The sequence below is a fragment of the Dichomitus squalens genome (genome assembly GCF_000275845.1).
Source record: "Dichomitus squalens LYAD-421 SS1 unplaced genomic scaffold DICSQscaffold_1, whole genome shotgun sequence".
NCBI lineage: Eukaryota > Fungi > Basidiomycota > Agaricomycetes > Polyporales > Polyporaceae > Dichomitus > Dichomitus squalens.
The window spans coordinates 2297392-2317721 of NW_006766883.1; the positions used below are offsets into that span (position 1 = coordinate 2297392).

A 20330-nucleotide genomic window follows, 5' to 3' on the forward strand; every position below is an offset into this window, starting at 1 on the left:
TGATATTTGAGCTAAGTATACACCTCTTCATATAGCGAAAGCCACATAAGATGTGCGGTCGCCCAACTTCCTCACTACGCTCACGCAATGGGCACACCAGCAAGGAAAGACTTCCAGGTGGCCATAGTCGGCGGGGGTGTGTCTGGCCTGGTCTGCGCCATTGCTTTGCAGCGGGCAGGGGTGCCCGTACAGCTATTCGAGGCAGCGGTCAGTCATATGCTACAGAGTGCCTTGCATACTGGCCACTGAAGCCCACCTCTAGGCCGCTTTCGAACAGATTGGGGCAGGGATCGGAATAGGTTTTCTCTCTTGCTCCCTTGCTCTCGCCATGTGCTTTTTATGACTGACATTCGTCATGTTCCACGCAGGTGCAAACGCTATCCCGGGTCTGAGAGCCATCGGCTTGCTCGATGAACTTCTTAAGAAGATCCACCCATCGGAGCTCAGGACCAGAGGCTGCATCTACTATAACGGTCTCGGAGACAATCAGGAGGTCTTCGCGGTAGGTGTACGTGCATCTGTCTCGAAGAACCTGCTTCTTACGTCGACTCTAGTACGATGTGCACCCTGAAGACAAAGGGATAGGAATGCATAGGTACAGCGGTCCATACTTCTGAATCCCGCTTCTAACTCTCATATGCGATAGAGCTGATTTTTTAGAAGCGATCGTGGATGTCCTGGACCCCCAAAGTGCCCACTTCAACAAACGATGCACCTCCATCGTTCGTTCCGCACAAGGCTCGAGACGTCTGGTCATCAACTTCCAAGATGGCACTTCTCATGAAACCGACGTCGTGATAGGGGCGGACGGGATCAAGAGTGCTGTTCGCAGCTTTGTCTTGGATGGAAATGACGATAGAATTACATTCAGCAACCAGATAGCATACCGAGGGCTCGTACAGTACAAGGAGCTCCAGGCGGCCGGGTTCAAGGCTTCTGTGGTGAACGACCCAGTTTGTTTCCTTGGGCCGAGCAAGGTATCTCCCGCAGTTGTATGCTCATTTAACGGCACTGCTGAACATGTCACGTGTAGCACTTCATTCTCTTCCCTCTCAGGAACGGCGAATTAGTCAGTGTTCCACGATCGCTCTCTCCTGGATTCTCCAGCTCACAGAAGACTTGCAGATCAATGTGGTCGCCTTCGTTGCTCGATACGATGTCCCCATAGGGTCTGCAAAGCTTGCGCCAGGAACACCATGGGTGGAGGTAGTCCCGAAGGAGGAGATGGAGAAAGAATACGAAGGCTGGGGTCCGGACATCGCCGCTTTACTGAAGTGCATGCCAGAGAAACCCAGTAAATGGTCTATTCACGTCGTCCATCCGCCGCTGGATAGCTTCGTCAAAGACCAGGTGGTGTTGATCGGCGACGCGGTACGCGTCCTATTGGACCTATCTCCACGTCTGCACTGACCTTGGTGAGGATTCAGGCACATGCCATGCTACCCCATTTAGGAGCTGGGGCCGGCCAGGGTCTTGAAGATGCCTATATTCTTTCCCGTCTGCTGGGCCATCCCGAGACACATGTCGCCAATCTGGAGGTACGTCCCAATTGGCATCACTAGCCAATCAGCCGGATAACATCTGCATGCAGGCCGTTCTGAAGACGTACTCAAGCATTCGTCGACCCCGGGCGCAGATGGTATGGAACATGAGTTACACTTCAGGCACGATCAACGATTTGCAAGGAGCGGAGAGGTCGGATGTTGAGGTGCTCCGGGAGAAACTGCGACACCAATTCGATCCTGTTTGGCAACATGACCTCGAGGCGGATATCGAGCACGCCGTCAGCCAGCTCCGCACAGAGGGCGCGTTCACTCCTCGTTCGGGATAGTCACTCATACGCCTTGAGAAGATCACTCTGATAGAAGCCAAGTAATGGGATGGCGTAGGTCAGAACCAGTGGAAGACATATATGTACATTAGCCGGCCATATGTGTATTTATTTCCTTTCGAGTCTCAAACTATGATACACGCACAATGAACCGCTACGCTTCGGACGCATCGACCTCACAGATCTCGACTCTATCGTACAAACCGTAATCAAGAAAGAAATTTTGTATACCCATTCATAGTCAACAAGAAATATGGCAGTGCAAGTTCGGGCTCAATCGTCTTCAGATGAGCTGTCGAACAACATCACATACTCGACGTCTTGCGCGTCCGCGGCGGGGGAAGGGACGAATTGCGAGCGACTATCTTCGTAGACGGCATAGTCTTCATCGTCCGAAGAGCTGGAAGACGAAACGTCGAGCAAAGAGACGGAGGAGTCGATCTCAGAGGGGGGAGCAGAGGGGACCGTCATAGAAGACGTGGAGAACTGGTGCTCAATGCTAGACCGAGCTGAAACAGTTTGCCCGGCAGTTCGAGGCATGATCACCGACGAAGCGGCGAGCGACTCGTCCGACGAGGGTTCGTTCATCTCCGCGACCGTAATGCTAAAGATGCTAGATTAGTGAATGAAGCCAACACATGATTGCACCATACTCACTCGACCCAAACACTCTGTCCGAACAGATTGCCGTTGCCGTCGCTCAAGCGCCACGAGCTCACGTACTTGCCGGGGACTTCAGGGGCCTTCATCTCACCAGAAACCAATTCGACTTCCTCGCCAGCCTTCACGGTGCCAATCTTGAACTTCGTAGGAGCGCCGGTGTAGGGTGCCATACGATCTCCAGCGACGAACACGAGCTCCGTGGTCTCAGGCCAGTCCACGGCGCCGTCGTTGCGCATCCGCCAAGACTTCACGAACTCGGCTCCAGGAGGGAAAACTTGTCCGACAGGGATGTTGCTGTCCGAGACGAAGGCAGCAAGCAGAGGCGGGTTGAGGCGGGCGATGGCATCCCAGAAGGGTGACACGATCGGCGCTACAACCGGCGACGTTGGGACCGTAGGAGGCGGGAGGGATACTTGGTCTTGGACCGGGGATGGCGGCGAAGAGATGGGAGATTCCGGGCTCGGGACGCGCGGAATGGCGACGACGGTGGGAGACATGGAATTGATGAGGTCGCTCAAACTGCGTCGGGCGGTGAAACGATTCTCCGACCTCTCTGGCATTAGCGGCCGGCACAGGAGCGGCTCGCCAACCAAAGGCGACTCCTCGACAACCGGGCCATTTAGCTCCTCGAGACTCCTAGGTTCATTCGTGATAGCATTGGAGATTGCGAATCCATTGCCCGGGGACGGATCGGCGGTCGACGATGGTTCGGCAGGAGAGGGCGGGAGGAGGTGCTTGAACATTGAAGTCATCTCAGGCCATAGTTCACGCCATTCGCTGTTGACAAGACCAAGCTTGGGAACTGACTTCGACGATGCTGAAGAAGTTGTGACATCCGACGGCGTCGAAATCCCTTCAAGCGTGCCTTCAGCGTCGTTATGCTCAGCCGTCGCAGAGGGCTCAGAATCAGCTGAGGCTTGGGCGCGCTCATCAAGGAAGGGCATGGGCTCAGGAGAGGTTGCTCGGATAGAATCGTCAAGGTTGACCAGCTGCGCGAACTGGGGCATCACGGAAGCGATCTCCACTACGGGCACGGCACGACCGAACATGTCCTCCCAGCTACGAACCGGTACTAGTCGAGGGGGAGAAGGAGATCTAGGCGGTGCGAAGTCAACGTCGCTAATGGGCGACAGCGGAGGAGGGGATGCCAGGCGCTCCGGAGATGGCGGCGTAGGTCGCATAGGGCTCATGTGTCTCGGAAAGGACGCGAACATGATGGACTCCGGGCTAGGATGTTCAAAGCGGCTGAAGGGGTTAAGACTGCGACGATATGGACGTGGGGACGGATTCTCTACGATGGGCGGAGTGACTTGTGGGAGTACAGGGACTTCCAAATCAGGGGTAAATTCCGGGAGCGGGAGGGCAGGAGGATGGGCAGGCGCGTTCGTGAACGACGACTCCATGTCGATAACCTTGGGCTCGCGCGGTACTGGTGTCTCCGCATAGTCTACTCCGTAAGGGCTCGGCGTGCGAATAGGCGAGCTGGGGTTCATCGGCATTGGCGGCACGTTTTGAGTCCGCAGCACCAAAGGAATCACGGCGCCAGGAGTCTTCAACTTGAGCAAGGGGTGGTGGACGGGGTGGACCGAGATAGGGTGAGCTTCGCAGTTCTGACACAAGTCGAAGTCGTCGCAGGACTCGTGCACACACTGTGAGCGCGGTGAGCATGTTGTGATACGTTGAGTCAGAAGCGATTAACGATTCACCTTGTACCGAACGCCCCTGATCTGACTGCCACATACGTTACAGGACGCGTAGTGGATAGGATCGTTGGCCGAGTTACGAATCTGGCATGGATTGTTGACGTGCATAATCGAGCCGAAGTCGGACTGAGGGCTTACCATGAGAGTCGCCGGCTCGCTGATCTTGACAAAGCCGTGGTCGGGATGCTGCTCGGGCGTGATCCTACTCAAAGATGAGTTAAACGAATGGGCTGTAAGTAAACCGAACGACTGACTTGTAACACGATTGGCAAACGTCATAGTCGGGGCAGTTCAAGCACTTCTATCGGTCCGTCAGTATCCTGACACGATGGTAACTGGAAAGGAGGGGCACTCACGAAGCGATCGCCGCGGATCCTGGAGTCGCACATGTCGCACATCGCATTGTGCACGACAGGCTCGACGTCCTCAGACCGAGGGATATTGACGCGAGGTGTTACCGGGGCCGGACGCGGAGGCTCACGCTCACCATCACCGCTGAAGACCGTGTGGACGACGACCTCGCCAGGCTTCTCGATAGCGAAGAACTGGTGTTGCGCATGGTGCTGTTCGCGGAGGTGCGGAGTCGAGATGCACTCGTCGCACATGTCGTAGTCGGGGCAATCGAGACACTTGTGACGCACACCAACGATCTCAACAGTGCAAACATCGCAGAAGACGTTCTTGTGCAGGAGACGTCCGCCCGTCTGAACGTGAGCGGAGCCACTGTCGTTGCGCAGGGGCTCAACCGTGGTGCGACGATGGTTGGCGCGGATCCTGTCGAACTTCGAGTAGTCGGAGGGCTTGTCCATGGGGAAGAACGAGTGTGAAGGATCGTGCTCCTCGCGCTTGGTTGGGTCTGAGATGCACGACGTACAGAAGTCAAAGTCTACGATTCAGGTGAGCCTCAGTCTATTCACTTGGACCTCAACTCCTGTAAACTCACCGTCACAATCCAAGCACTTGTGCCTTACGCCGACGATGGGATACTGCTCGCACCCGTCACAGTGCACACGAACGTGAGTGGCGGGGGACAGGGCTGCGTTTGCAGGCTGGCTTGCCTCCTTACGGGCCTTGTTGTATGCGTCCTTGTCGCCGGGCGTCTCGATCGGGAAGAAAACGTGGGTCACGTCGTGGCCCTGGCGTGTCTTGGGGCTAGAAACACACTTATCACACAAGTCGTAATCTGACAAAGACGGACGATCAGCCTCTGCACACGTAATCCGGATGTATGCATACCCTGGCACTGCAGACACTTATGACGCACACCCCGGATATTCTTCTCCTGGCAGCCGTCACATGTGATGCCGTTGTGCGCAAGCTGACGACGGTCACGGCGGTCCTTGACATAACAGAAGTGCAGGAAGTCTTCCTTCCGGTGGATTGGGAAGAAGGGGTGCGTGGCTGCATGTGCTTCCCAAGCTTCAGGGGATGCCATACAAGTGCTGCACCAATCGAAGTCTGCACAAGTCCGCGTGGTCAATAGAGTTAGCAATATAACAGGTCTTCAAGCGCACCTGGGCACTGCAGGCACTTGTATCTAATCCCTCTGATGTCTCTTCTTCCACAGAAGTCGCACCTAACGTTCTTGTGCACCGTCTCCTCATTGTCTCGACCTTCACGGCCAATTTCGGGGCGCACGTCATTGCGCTGAGAGGCATCCTGGGTAGGATTGAAGGCGACGGAAGGGATCCAGTTGGGAGGCGGAGGTGGCAACGGCGGCGTGCTGATGGTAGATGACGGAGACATAGACGATTGCTCTGCCTTCGGGCTAACCTGTACGTGCACAGTAGGCGTTGCACGTATGAATGGCGGAGGCGGAGGGGGAAGAGATGGTATGATACACGGTGGAGGAGGTGGTGGTAGGGCCCTTTGCCACGACGACGACGACGACGACGACGGAAGAAGCGTTGGCAACGAGGGTGAGGATAACGAGGGCCTGGAGTGCACGAAAGGAGGCGGGGGCGGCGGTAGCGGTGGAGGTGAGTACAGGCTGCGCCTCGGCAAAACCGGCAACGGAGGGGGGTAATAGTTCAGACGAGGGGCCTTGCGAGGATTGACTAAGTCCGGCATGACAGGCAGATGCGTCGGTGGAGAAGGAAGGCGCGGTAGCGGAGCCTCCTCCATCTTCGGCGAGGCCTTGTTGTCCCTGTCCCAGCCTTCCCCGAAAGCCTTCACCATGACCCGCTCGTAGTCATTCTTGAACTTCTCCATAAGGACCTTGACCTCAGCTTTGGCCTCGGAGACTGAGCAACATGGTTCATCCTTCGATTTCGGGAGGAGGGGACTCGTCTCGTCCATGAACATCCGAGTCAACCGTCCACGTCGCCTGGACTCTTTAGCTCTCTCTCCCGACTCTGACTGCGGCGGCTGCGCGGACTGCGCAGCGAATTGCGCGGCCTCAGTGCGTAAGGTGATAGGCGGTGTAACAGCGCAGCGGGGAGTCGGCGCCGGCTTGTGCACGTGACCGTCAGTCTGCGCAATGCCGCGTTCAGCACGCAAGCTGCTCATGCTTGACCGCGAGAAGAGTATGGGGGGAGGCGGCGCGACAAAGGTATGCGGGCGCGGAGGTAAAGAGAGATCGTCAATGGATGGCCTCCGAGGGGAAGGGGACCTGTCGTCAAGGACGAGCGCGTCTGGCACAGGCCTGTCGTTCTTCCACGTCGAGTCGACGCGCGATCTGATGTCTCTATGGCGCGAAATGGTCTCGTTGTCCGACGAAAGGTCGACAATGTCAGAATCTGCGCCTGGCTGAGTGCCAACGGCGCGAGGAACCGACTGAGTCGACGGGGCGTTCGCAAGAAGGTCAAATAACGAAGGCCGAGCTGTACGGACACTCGCAGTGCTCGCTGCGGACTCACCCCTCGACGGAGGGCGGATGGGTAGTGGTCGCCATCCATCCGGCTCCGAAGCCAAGGAGGTGGGTCGAGATGAAGACTCGGCCATGGACGTAGGCCGGGACGAAGCCGGAGGAGTTGGAGGCATAGTATGTAAAGACAGACGGTTGTTCATATGTCCTCGAATGCGGTCGACCAGTTCCTGTCGGCCCCTGAGATGGAGACGGGAGTCCGCAGCAGGGCCAACAACGGTCGGTGAGGAGGCGCCCGTGGACGCAGTGGTGGCAGACGCGACAGAGTGCGAGCTTGGGGTGCTTGGGAAGGGGTCATGCAGTGTGTCACTCGGAGACACGGTTGAAGACTTGTGTGGAGTCTCGTCGAAGACAGAAAAGCGGAGGAGGGCGCCATGCCAGGAGCCTCCCCGATAAGGGGCAACATGGCGGTCATACTCTTCGGGAGAGTGGACCTCCTTGCCAATTAGAATACGAGCATTGGAAGTGGGACTGGGAGTAAACAGAAGCTTTGATAGATAGAAGGAATGGGATATGGGGAAAACCCGATACAGCTACGATGCTGCGGTAAGTCATCATGCGGAGACGGAAGGAGTTGAGTGGTGCTCACCTGGCTGTACAACTGGTCGTAGGTAGGAAAGGTAGAGTCAGGTAAAGAGAACTTGCGAGTCTCGCTGCGATATGTAGCCTTGACAGTGAAGGCTGCCATGGCTGGGACTGCTGAGGGGAAGGAGCGGAGAATAGAGACGCGGGCCCCCGCGTACGCATGCGCTATATACTGCTGCAGACGCCCGCTGTATTCGGGTCGTGACGCGTCTCGGTCACATGCGTCATTGCCCGCGATCAGTGCGGGCTCCTCCGAGTCAGACTGCCAGTACTGGGCCTCTCCTCTATCTTGCCTCCTCAACGAGCTGCAATCACGCACAGCACTCGTATCATACACAAATGACCGCTAATAGTGCATGTGTCAATCGCAATTGTCACACTCGCGCTGTTCACGCTACCAAATGCCCACGCGTACTTGAGATCTACGTGCAGGACCGCGTTTGTGTCGACTCTAGGTTCCGACCCTTCCACATCTTGCAATACGACGCTCTCAGCATCACTCTATCAGAATGCTAACCGTATGGATCTCTGGTCGACTAACACAGGGCCCTAGGGCATCAGACACCGACATCGTATAACTATGTATTTGTCACCAGCGCTAGCTCCCCAACTCCATGTCAGCGACCAACTTCGATCTCGTTTCGACGACCAGGCGCGATCCGCAACTGCTGCATGTCGAGTGGAACACCGCTGCCAACTCTGGTGCAACCTCTCCGTATCTGTTGCTTGCCTATCATCATGATAGACTGCGCGATGCCGCCGAGCACCACAACTGGTCCGTTCCGCAAGATTTCTCTGTGTCAAAGCTCGAGGATCTCTGCGGCGCAGCGTTGACGAACGCAAGGGTCGGTTCCCGCGATCTCGTGGCCAACGATCTTGCGTCCGACGAACACTACAGGGTAGCTATAGCCTCACCTTGAAGTGTTTTGAATCCTGACTGTGCGCAGATTCGTATCCTCCTCTCAGCAGGAGGCTTCCTCTCTGTGACCGCATCTCGTACCCTGCCTATCCCCATCCCTGACCCCTTGGCACCTTCGCTCTGGTTGCCAACCGCACCGTCCCCCGATCCGCCAGACTTCGGCCTAGCCCTCTTAGCGATCCACCTGGACACCATTGCCACACCCTCCAGTGTGTTCACACGCACCAAGACGACACACCGCGACCACTATAACGCCGCTCGCAGTCGCTTTGGCATACCCCCTCCCCCCTCTCCTTCGTCGGACGAAGTCTTGTTGTTCAACGAAAACGACGACATCACGGAGACCTCGATCCGCAACGTTGCATTTGCACGCCGCTCGCCTCTCCGGTGGGTGACGCCGGCTAGCTCCACGGGATGCCTCCCTGGCGTCGTGCGGCGTTGGCTGCTCGAGCATGGACGAATCGTAGAAGCAAATGAAAGCGAGCTCCAGAAGGATGGAATTGTCAAGGGGGAGTACGTCCTAACTTTCAATGGTGTAGAAGGTTGCCGGTTAGGACAGATACAGTGATCAGTTCAATCGCGAGTTGTATCACCTAACATCAGGTGTTCAGCCACATCTGTGCGAGATCATTGAATTGGATGAATTACGTCGAAGCCACGGGTATCCTAGTTGCGTATCCAGACCGTCTGCTTGTCTGCGTGAACGGATATCCATTCCCACCATAGTCGTATCAGTGTCTTGCGATGGCTATATGGCAACGCTATTCCTCCATCATGTGTGTTCAAAACGTATGGCTGCGTTGCAAAGATCCGTCACTGTCCACTAGAATGGCCGCGATAACATCTCCACTCAGATCTCCACCACGCTGCCACGGCGTCATCAAAGGCCTGCATAGGGGATCCGCTGTGCGGTGAATCTGAACATGTCTCATGACTTGATGTCGAGACATATTAGTGCCGAGGTGTACTGGGTCAAGGCCCCAGCCTCCTGTCTCTATGAATCATAGCAGACCCAAATCGTAACCCCCTCGAGAACGATCCTCGCATACCCTGGCCCTCTCCTCTTGGTGGAGTCGTGACATACTCCGACCATGACTGATGAAATGCACCCGCAAGACGCTGACAGCGGCTCCGATACAGACAGCAGTCCCTCCTCCTCTGCGATGAAGGTCCATAGCGAGCGACATCCTACCCTCTACTACGACGACGGCAACGTCGTCCTCTCGGGTCGCACCCACGATGGCGAGCTCCAGTACTTCCGTGTTCACAAGTCCATCCTCTCCCGACATTCCCCCGTCCTCGCCGATATGTTCTCCATCCCCCCACTCCTCGCCACAGGTTCCAGGACACACTTTGCGGAATCCTACGACGGCGTCGTCCATGTGCAGATGCCTGATACCGCAGAGGAGCTGATCAGTTTCCTCACGATGTTCTATGACCCACTGTGAGTCTCATCCCCAATCCCACATTCCTCATGCCCCTCTCCCCGCCGCTCACCCGACGCCGTCGTGCGCCCCTCCCCGCCCAGCGGAACCGCATACAAGCGGTTCGACCCCAACACCCCTGTGCTCATCGACGGCGCCCTCAAGCTCGCCATGAAGTACGAATGCGACGCCCTCCGCCGCCGGCTCACCGCCTCCCTCGAGGCCGACTGGCCGCAAACCCTCGCCCAGTGGGACGCGCGCCGCGCAGAGGCCGTCATCCTCCGCTCCGAGCACTCCCTCCAGCTGACGGGCAAGGTCGACGGGCTCTACCTCGACGACCGCCTCCCCGAGCCCGCGAGCGCGATCCGCATCGCAAGCGACTACGGCATCCCGAGCATCCTCCCCGCCGCGTTCTACACGCTCGCGCTGCTCAGCACCGACGCCGACTGGGACGAGTGCCGCGCGAACCCCGGCAAGCACCTCCGCTTCGGCGCGCGGACCGCGCGGTGGCGGCTGCTCGACAAGCGTGACCTCATGCGCCTCGTGCACGGGCAGAAGCTGCTCGCGGCGCACACGAGGGCGATCGGGACGGACATTTTCGGGCTGCGGTGCCAGCGTGGGGTGAAGGGGTGCACGAAGGCGAGGGGCGACTGCTGGAAGTACTTTCAGGAGAACGCGCCCAACTCGATGGACGACCCCCTGGACATCCTGCACGACTGCATGCGCCTTGACACCCTGTTCAGCGAGCTTCCGTGCGCGGCTTGCACGGCGGATATCATCGTCATGGCGGAAAAGAAGCGGAGGGAGCTGTGGAGGAGCCTTCCCGCCGTTTTTAACCTTCAGTGAGTTCGAGCTGTTAGCCTTTGCGTTGTGTTTGCTTCATATTGTCTGCCATAATCATAAAGAATCGTGTACTTTTATCATCCACTTATATCTCACACTTCCCTCCTGTTGTATACCTCTATGGGATCCTGGACTTGCTATAGATACGTTCGTAATGTACTTGTACTGTGTACCTTGCCATGAAATGGTATGTCACTGCTGGCTGTCTAATCAGCTTTCTCTCGTCTGTCGAGCACAACCAGTCAACCAAACGGACGCGCGCATACACACAGAACCGTCGAGGACAGGGATCACATTGCTAGAAGGACAGCTGATAAAAGCAAGACAAACTCGTACACGACATTCTACTACTAGCGTACAACTTGAACGCGATAAATAGGTGAAGATCGTGTACAAACTCAGGAGAGCGGATGTAGACGGGAGAAAGCTGCAAGGTGGATAGATGATTAAGTATCACGGACGGTCACTAGGGCGGGAAGGGGCGAAGATGTGAGGGGAGACGGAAGGGGGAAGGGGGGAGAGGGGCAAAGAGATGAAACCAATATTAATATGCGATGGTGAGGAAGAGAGGTTTGAGCCGGCAGAAAACAAGACAAAAAGGAGTGCCCCCGCCAAAGAGGCGGGGAAATGCTCACATGGCGGTAAGCTACATAACATGAGATGAAGTACAAGGCGATAGAAAGGACGATGCGGAATACAAAGAGCCGGGGACGATAATGAGCGATGTTGAATGGGTGTTGATGCTGGATAGATAGGAAGATTCGATGCTGGTGGATGGAGGACGTGGTGGAATGCATAATGAAATGTATGATTATTGCGTCTGCGAACGTGAAGTAAAATGCGGGGTCATGAGAGGTCGTAGCGTGGTCGTTACTTCGTGATGCTCTTCTGTCGTGATATAGGCTTCTCATTTTTGGTGGGCGTGCTGGTAGGGGGCGACTGATGGAGGAACGCGGCGTGAGCCTGCGCACGATCGCACTTCTTGGCGATCCTAAGCGCGCTGTCGTACGCCCGCTCCACCAGCGCGCGCGACGGACTCGATGTCGGAGTGTGTTCTAACAGGTCTGCAGGACGACGAACACGTCAGGACCGCCACATGAAGCTGGAGAAGGAAGCGACGGAGGCTCACCTCGATATTGCAAGACGTATCTCATCACCCTCTGCACCGGCTGGATCGCGAGATCCCGCACCGTCATTTTCCTCTCCTGTTCGGACTTCTTCTGGGGCATCCCGTGTCCCTGCGCACTGCTCGTGCTGCGAGGACTGTGCGTGTATCCGGTGCCATGCGCGGACGCCGGAGACCTCGTGTGAGAGGCGGCCGGGGAAGAGGCGATCGACAAACTCGGGAGGACGCTGAGGGACGACGGCATGCTCTTCCGCTTCCATGCGTTCACAGCGCGAGAGAGCCCGAGGTTGCTCGAGATGGTAGACACTCGTGTCAGACCGCCGTGTCCGTGCAAGCTCCGCGCCTTGGAAGACCTAGCCGACGAACCCACGTCCGGCTCGAGTGTCGGCGGGGAAGACATAGGTGGTCCACCCAGGCCGAAGGCGAGGCCAGTACCAAGAGCTGCGGTAAACATTCCAGTGCTCTCATGGCCCACGCTTGAGAGGGTCTCGCCGTGCCCGATGTCGGACATCGTCGACGAAAAGCGTCTCGCTGCCATCGAGCCGGGAATAGTGGAGCTGATGGCGGCCTGACTGCGGGTGCGCAAAACGCGCCCGATGGCGGATGACGGAGAGTCGTGGGGGTGGTTCGACAGCGCGTCATCGCCAAGCTTCTTAGTGAGCTTCTTGGGAGGCCGCAGGTTGGCATCCTCGATGAAGAATTCACCCACAACACCCGCCCAAGCAACGAGGGCGCACTCGAGGTCCTCTTCGCACCCGATGAACGCGGCGCTGACACCCCAAGCACTCGGATCGTCCATAACATGGTTAAGCAACGTCTGCGAGACGCTGAGAAGGGCAGGGACGTGCTTCGCTACCAACGAGGCGTAGTGATGTGACAGCTCGGTAGAGGCGAGCTCCCGAAGACGGTTTTGATAGTTGCGTTCGGTTTGCACGAGCTCCCGACAGCGGAAGAGGACTTGCCGGGCAGTGTTCCAATCCTCCTCGTCTTCCTCGTCGGAAAACGTCTCTTCGTCCGAATACTCCCCGTCAAAGTCACGGTCGTCGTGGCCGACGCTGAAACGAGCGCGCGAGGGTGACCTAGGAGAAATGCCCATCTCGCGCGGACCACCAAAGAAGTATGAGGATCGACGATCCCGGGGGTCGTAGGTCGTATCATCGTCCCCGTGGCCAACCTGGCTAGGTGCTGCGCTGCCACGACCAGGGAGCATGCCACGGGCCAGCGCCATGCTCTCCTTCCGGAGACGTTCCAAATGTTGGAGGAGGACTTCATCGGGGACATCGGCCATGGCTAACGTCCAACGGCGCATCGCATCCTCGCTCCGGTCAAGATAACCACCGACAACGGCGAAACCAGACGACGAGGTCTCCGGTCTATCCTGAGCGTCACCTAGTGCAGTCGAAGGCGGAGGGTTTAGAGAGGAAGCGAGATCGGTGGCATTGCCGCGATTGTGACCAATAGAAGGTTCGGCAGCGTCGGCGGGAAAAGCGCAGTCAACATATGGGTCGAAGTGGTCGGTGTGTGTAGCGTTCCATGTTTGGTTATCCAACGCATGTAGACCCTCGTTCTCTTGTGGATGAAGAGCAAGTTGAGAGGAAAACGCCGCGGCGGCAGAGGAGCAAATGCCTGTACATGCAAGGTCCGAGATAGCCTGCGACGACCTTCTTTTCCGGACCTCGAAGATGGGCCCTAGAGTGGAGCGTCCTGATGGAGACGACTCGGTCGGCTGAGCGGCGCGTGGCGTAGCGTATCGTAGGCAGGCAGGCAGGTGCACGAAGGGAAGCGAGTAAACGCCGCATTGCATACGGATGTCAGTTTCGGGTCATACCGCGAGGAGAGAAGGTAGCCTTACGGAAGCGTGCCAATACGATGGTTCTTGGCCACCTGATTCGTCGACACTTTCCGCTGCATGACGTGCTTCTTCCACACTTGTCCAAATCCTGTTCTTCGGACTGCGCTGACCCAAACCATTGGGAGTCGACTTCGACCTGCCTAGCGCCGCAGAGTGCCTGCCTGGCGGATACTGGTATGCGGAGGGCGCCAGTGGCGGCCTCTTCTTGTGAAGCTTGTTCGTGCGCGTACTATTGCGCGGGGACAGCCCAGGCGACGCCACCGACTCGGGGGTAGTGATGGCGGTGGAGGCATCAGACACAGAGGTACTCGCCCAGCTCAATGTAGTGCAGCTGCTGTCAGTTGTATCGCTCCCCCGGGAGCTAGGATGTGGGCGCGCGAGGGGGGACTTCGCGCTGCCATCGCTGAGGCTCCGAGTTGGCCGGTAAGTCCTGTCGTCCATGCTCGGGGCACTGTTGGACCTACTGTGGCGAGAAAGCGACTCGCCAGAGCCAAAGGCCCTGTTCAGCAGGAGACTGAGGGCAGAGGGACGTGTGGCGAGGGAGGAGGGCGGCTGAGGGCGGGACTTGAGTAGTTTGTTGCGACGGTACGCCTTTGAAGAGGTGTCGCCAGTGACCGGTTCCATTGTAGAAGGGTTGGCGTGGAAGGCATCTAAGGGGAAAGAGAGGTCGCTGCCACCAGCGGTTATGTGGACAGGATGCTGTTGGGAAGTTAATATGGTCGGCGGAGCCGGCACGCTTCCCGGGGAAGTCAGGTTAAGACTTCTCGAAGTGCGAAACGCGTGGCCGAGGTCGGAGGCAGAGTAGGAAAACCCACGCGATACCGGTGAGATGTCGGCAGGGGCCAGGATCGACACAGACTGTGGCCGGTCGTAAATAGGAAATTTGACAGGCAGCGGGGGCGGTGAGGGTGTCTCCAAGGAATGTAGGGTCTGGTCATTCCCACTGTCTCCATGCTCGCTCGCATTCGTGAAGGCAGGGTCGGCATGCGATAAATGTGTTGATGCCTGAACGGAGGTATGCTGGGATGGCGCATACAATGAGTTAACTTCTGGGTTGACTTGTTCGGCTGTAGTTTGGCCCGTCAGATTGAAGTTGAGATCACAAGAAGTGGGACGGACATATTTGGACCGGATCGCGCGCCGACAATGCGCTTGAGTTGGACTCTAAGAGGGCGGTTGTGCCATTGTGGACATGGCGATAGGGGTCGGCGTGCAAAGCGAGAGCTTCGGAGGCTGCACCGTGTGTCAAGTCTGGAGGCTGGACAAAAGACGATGAGTTGCGCTGAGGGGATAGGACAGCGGTCATATCCGTGTACGCTGAGAGGGAGTCGTGTCGCGGGGGATCTGCGGGCACTGAGGAGGAGTGCGTGAGATCTGTGCGGGCCGGGGAGTTGACGGGGGCGGGGATGTTGAGAAGACAATGGAATGCGCGTGGTGCCTACACCTGAACGACGACGACGAGGCTGGGAAGGGGTGCCGGGGGACGAGGAGGGCGTCGTGGGCTATGAGAGGGACGAGGGGGCCATCGAAACAGGCGGCAGGTTCGGCGGGAGGACGTTGCATATTGAAGTGCACTATTTTAGCATGACGACTGCCCCTTGCATCTGACGTCAACGCTCTCCCCTGTGCGCCATTCCAATCTCCGATACTCTCGCCGGCCCCTCCCATTGGCCACTCCCCGCCCGCGTCGATGACTTCGAGACCGTTCCGCCCAATGTGGCGAAGCCAAGACACATGGCCACGCATTTGCCATCTCTCTTACTCTAGCCTCGTCTGAAATTTGTTCTGTGAACTTCTCGACCCATCGGCTTGTACAGCAAACGCTCGTACTCTCTTGGACAACGACGAGTGCACGGGTCTGGACTGAAACGAAGGCGACACGCCCTCTCGTGGCCACGTTCTGGGCAGTCACTTCGGCCTGCTGACTCCAACCTTCCCCGCACTAGTCGCTGTCGACTTGTTGTCTTCCTCACAATGGTGAAGAGCAAGGTGACGTACGAGATTACATCGCGCGCCTTGGTGCGCTAGACAGCCCTCCGTACATTTGTGACCGCTTGTTTCACTTATCTCGTTAGCATGCACACCTCCTTCTTGGGCCGGGAGCATTCATCCCGAATAGCTACCGCCTTTCCACGTTGTTGGCCGGCGGAGCCAAAGTTGCGCTAACGCCTGCATCTCCTTGTCCGAAAGTACACACCACACCAGGCCGCAATCGTCTCAACTCGCTCGTGACCCCGCCTCTTCACACACACACCTCGCACTGAACGCCTGGAAGCTGCTGCGGTCTGCCCACATCGAGCAGTGCGCGCGAAATTCAGGCAACGCCGCTTACGAATAAACGCTTCGCTGAATGTGTTTCTATCCCACTCCACTGACATTCAGTGCACGATCGTATTAGATTCGCTTATCGCAAGTTCAAGGTACCGCGTGTCGCGCCTGCGTTCCGATTGGACGGCGTGACCACCGCGACGTCAGACGCGGTTGTCACACCGTGACCCAACGCGACCGAGACTGGTTTCTCGACGGCGGGCTTGTACTTACAGGCTCGTTCCGCGTCCTACACGTGTTTCATTCCTGCTGTCAAGATCACGATATTCAGTAGCCAAGACCGTCACTGATACAAGGCACGACATGTAATTGCGACACCTTTGATACCGGTCATTAACAAGCAACCCTGCGCTCGGCGCCACAAACGCTGTGCAACTCGAATGCACAAGAACATCACGATCCCTGCAGGCGTTCTTCCACGCGTAATCATTGCGGAAGCCGCGTCCTCCACTGTGCCGGAGCATCCAGTCTATTCGACAGTCGACATAAAGCGTCCGGAGTGTCAAATCTCCGGGCTCAACGAGAGACCAAGGCCAGCACGGCGTCTGATCCGAATACTCCGGTCCGGACGTGCTCAAACATCGGGACCTTCACCGATCAAGCCCGCAACGTCAAGCAAGCGCATCATTAGCGTCAGATGGCGACAATCGAGCTAGGCTCACCTTATCCTCAAGCAGCCCAGAGCTATAACTCACCCCTGCCTCTCCCACAATAGTCGGTGCGACCGTCATGACCAGAGCGTCGACGATCTTCTTCTCGGCCCCGGTGCGCCCGGAGCTCTCTCGTCCCAGGTTTTCCTGCGCCGGCACCGGCTTCAAGGGCGCAGCCTCGAGGAACGAGCGTATGACCCGCGCACCCCCCTCGACCATGAGCGAGCGCACCCCAAGCTCGCGCAACACAATCAGCAGATCCTCGACGCCTATCAAACCTGTCGTCCCCGCCACCAAACCGCATCGTACCATCCGATCGCACAGATGAAACCCAGCCACCACACAAAGCCGCCCACGACCGCCGTCATCGTGATCCGTCCCTCAGCGAAACGCCACGGCCTAAGCCTATCTGGGGTCGGAACGAGACTCACCGGTCGTGTCGTCCGCGGCAACCTCGACGACCCGCGCGCCCGCTGCTTGCAGCGTCGCGGCCCGCCGCGCGAAGGCCTCCGTGCTCGCGCTGTCGTCACGGGCCGGGGTTTGGGGCGCGCAGACGACCCATGGGCGACGGCCGCGGCCGGCCCGGTAGTTCTTCAGGAGCTTGCAGTCGGGCGACAGGCGGAGGTTCGTGTCCAGGATGACCGGTCGGGGCAGGCGGTAGCTGTGCGCGTACCCGGTTGGGAGCGGTGGAAGGTGGCGCGCTAAGTGCGGTGCGCTTTTAGTGTTGGGGCTGACATTTTACGAGCAGGACGAGACCATGTGTAAGTGGTGCGCAGTACACGGACGCACGAGATGCTACAGGCGGGGGTTGTGTGGCAGAGATCACAATCGCCCCCCCCCCCTGCAATGAAGGGTATGGAGCGCATGTGGAGGACCGAGGCATGGAAGTGTGGCACGCGAGACAGAGGGCGAGCACTCACTGTTCAGCTGTGGATCATCGTTGGCAGCCGTGCCGATGCCGACCAGGATGGCGTCGTGGAGGGTGCGCATCCTTGACAGCCACGCATCAGCTCAGCATTTAGTGCGTCCTGCTCTCCATCGCTTATCGCAAAGCCACACCGCGCCGCTCTGCACGCGGGAGGTAGGGGGGAGGGGCTGTCACTGCAGCCGTCGCGGCGAGTACTGGACTCACCAATGCGTCATGACCATACTCTCCTTGCCGCTGAGGATGAGCTGCCGTCCGCCCGCGCCCGCGATCTTCGCATCGAGCGACTGCGCGAAGGTGAGCGTGACGAACGGGTGGAGCGGGGTTGCTGACGCAGGGGAAGGCTGGTTCGATGATGCGTCACTATCGCCGTAGTATATTGACGGGTGTGATTCAGGAGAAACGGACAGGCGGAAGAGGTCCAAGAGGAAGGCTGGAGGCTGGGGAAGAGTGGGATCGGCAGTCGTTGCCGACATGGTGGAAGTCCCAGGGGCGGCAGTATGATGCGCAGATGTCGTTCGCTGTTATCTTAGCTACGGGTAGCGAATCGTTCTTGACTTCGAGCAGACCGAGACTCGTCAAGGTTGCGAAATGGATGAGCTCACCACAGGTTGCGTGTGCACGAACTCCAAAGAAGTGAGCAGGCGTGGCGGCGATCTCGGGATTGACCGATTCCTCTCGTCTACTTCTAGTACACTCCTGATTAACGCAGATCGGCACGTCAAGCTAGAGATGACGCGGACGATCGTCCTGGCCCCAGACCATCCAATCCTGCTACAGCTGGTTGCGAAATTTATGCCCGACCAACTCCGACGCAGTTTCGACCACGGAAAAATCGAAAAAATCGAAAAAATCAAACAATTCATGCACTCGCGATTCTGCTCCCCTGTGTTCTATAAACTTTCCATAACCCCTATAGCAGCGAGTACGAGACCTCACGAACTTGAGTGGAGAGCGTAGGACTCCTGGTTCCCGACTTGTGCCCTTCGAGGGAAATCACTAGAAGCTCCCTATGGGCGATGAGGTTTCTCGCTCAGGCCGCCGCATCTGCGCACCGCCTTGCAACGTCACTTATGAAAGTATATGGCTCATTGAGAGTAGGTTTTGTGGGTTTATAGGAAGATGTTACACATTCTCAGCCAGAGCAGTAGGCAGTCTGCCTCCTGGCTCTTGCCAGCGCATCAAGCGCCGGAAGAGGTTCAGACATCGGCATATCTTCGTAACTCTCATGGGCTTCAATGTCGTTTCGCCGCTCTGATATCTATAAAAAAAGTATTTATAGGTGCTCTTGATACCTTTCCAGTGCGAACTTCGTCAGCAGACACATCATCAACACTATGCAATGCCGACAGAGGCAGTGTTTGAGTAGCATCTAGTTCCAGCTTTCTCGAAGCACCCTTGCCACGCAGCTGTCTGTAGTAGCCTATACGGACCATCAACACCGTCTTTTAGGTGAATTGCTGTCCAAATTCTGTCTCTTCCGTTCTTGAGAGCCTGTCTGTTCGCTCCAGCCTACTTGCTCAAAGTAGCGCTTGTGAGGTCCTTGCAAAGAGCCTTCTACGAACGTCGTGGATCACCCTTGTTCATAATGTTTCAGGCTCTTATGGACCCAGAAGGGTCGAATACCTTGTGGTCTAGGTGTTTGATAGTGCAGGGCGATTTATGGAATTTGTTTCATTTTACGATGCAGAAAGTGCGCGAGCGTCGTTCGGAGTCGGCCGGCATAAATTTCGCAACCAGCTGTACTCGGATGACTCCCTGTCATTCTTGCACTCTTGCTCGCGCTTGAAACCGTCACGCTTCTGGTCATCCTGCTTCAAGACTTGATAGGGCCCTTGTGCGCTGCACCGTCACCCCTCTAGGGTCGCTACACATCTGCACCAGCAATCCGTCCTTGCATCGTCTCTTCTTACTTGACTTGGAATGGACGATCCCCGCGAAGTGTTGTCAAGCTGATATCCGCATGCGACCCTTCTGCTCTGTCGCAACGCACCGTACCTCCCGTCTCCTCGTCCCGCTCGTCGCTACTAGCTATACTCCCCGTCTGGATGCCGCATCAACGAGTCACCCAATGGCAAGCTACACAGGGTCCTCTAAGGCTCGATCTTGCAACGACTGGTGAAGGGTAAATCTCAGTATGGTGAGTCTTCTCTGCGTCTCTCTCATCCCTTGCCCTTGTGTAGGCTGTCGCGGTACGAGTTCAAGGACGTCGGACGTCCATGAAGGCATATCCATGGCGGCAATGGCCGGACGACGAAGTAGCAGGCTCGAGCGGGCAGCCAAAGCTGTCGGCTTACCTTTGGAATGGTGATCTGCCGCGAGGGTGTTGACCGGATATCCCGTAGGGGGATGGAGTGGTATGTCGTCGACTGCTCCACACAGACAATATATTTCATATGGGCGTGTCCGTTCTCCGAGTTGCATCTGCGCGACGTCGTCGATCGTCTGCGCTCACCCCCCAAGTGAACATGTGCATTGGAGTCCGTCAGGATTGGTCGTCGTGGGCCTGCATCGAAGCGCGATCGCGACGCATCGCACTGCCGAATATGTCCAAATCTCCTGCCGACGTGGTCCCGGAACTGCCAGAGCGGCAGAAAGGAACATATGCATATCAA

General features: G+C 57.3%; 5 protein-coding genes across 5 annotated transcripts; 2 read left to right on the forward strand and 3 right to left on the reverse strand.

The window, feature by feature from the left end:
- Positions 1-1426: 1426 nt before the first annotated feature.
- On the reverse strand, positions 1427-7754 carry DICSQDRAFT_158694 (uncharacterized protein; the record flags this gene model as incomplete). Its single annotated transcript, XM_007360524.1, has 11 exons — positions 1427-1538; positions 1592-2435; positions 2489-4143; positions 4201-4281; positions 4336-4399; positions 4452-4498; positions 4554-5083; positions 5141-5380; positions 5434-5655; positions 5712-7596; positions 7653-7754. 10 exons carry the CDS (start codon positions 7749-7751, stop codon positions 2105-2107), a joined length of 5154 nt encoding a protein of 1717 aa, XP_007360586.1. The 3' UTR covers positions 1427-1538; positions 1592-2104.
- Positions 7755-8190: 436 nt separating this feature from the next.
- On the forward strand, positions 8191-9219 carry DICSQDRAFT_76645 (uncharacterized protein). The gene is made up of 2 exons (XM_007360525.1): positions 8191-8547; positions 8596-9219. The coding sequence occupies exons 1-2, from the start codon at positions 8263-8265 to the stop codon at positions 9133-9135; spliced, it is 825 nt and encodes a 274-aa protein (XP_007360587.1). The 5' UTR covers positions 8191-8262; the 3' UTR covers positions 9136-9219.
- Positions 9220-9730: 511 nt separating this feature from the next.
- On the forward strand, positions 9731-10937 carry DICSQDRAFT_96341 (uncharacterized protein; the record flags this gene model as incomplete). The annotated part of the gene is made up of 2 exons (XM_007360526.1): positions 9731-10011; positions 10096-10937. The coding sequence occupies 2 exons, from the start codon at positions 9731-9733 to the stop codon at positions 10835-10837; spliced, it is 1023 nt and encodes a 340-aa protein (XP_007360588.1). The 3' UTR covers positions 10838-10937.
- A 767-nt stretch (positions 10938-11704) lies between these two features.
- Positions 11705-13248, reverse strand: DICSQDRAFT_123601 (uncharacterized protein; the record flags this gene model as incomplete). The annotated part of the gene is made up of 2 exons (XM_007360527.1): positions 11705-11898; positions 11964-13248. The coding sequence occupies 2 exons, from the start codon at positions 13246-13248 to the stop codon at positions 11705-11707; spliced, it is 1479 nt and encodes a 492-aa protein (XP_007360589.1).
- Positions 13249-16213: 2965 nt separating this feature from the next.
- Positions 16214-18922, reverse strand: DICSQDRAFT_151510 (dihydrofolate reductase; the record flags this gene model as incomplete). Its single annotated transcript, XM_007360528.1, has 7 exons — positions 16214-16728; positions 16803-17068; positions 17222-17491; positions 17711-17781; positions 17923-18043; positions 18128-18155; positions 18905-18922. 7 exons carry the CDS (start codon positions 18920-18922, stop codon positions 16657-16659), a joined length of 846 nt encoding a protein of 281 aa, XP_007360590.1. The 3' UTR covers positions 16214-16656.
- Between the last annotated feature and the right edge of the window lie 1408 nt (positions 18923-20330).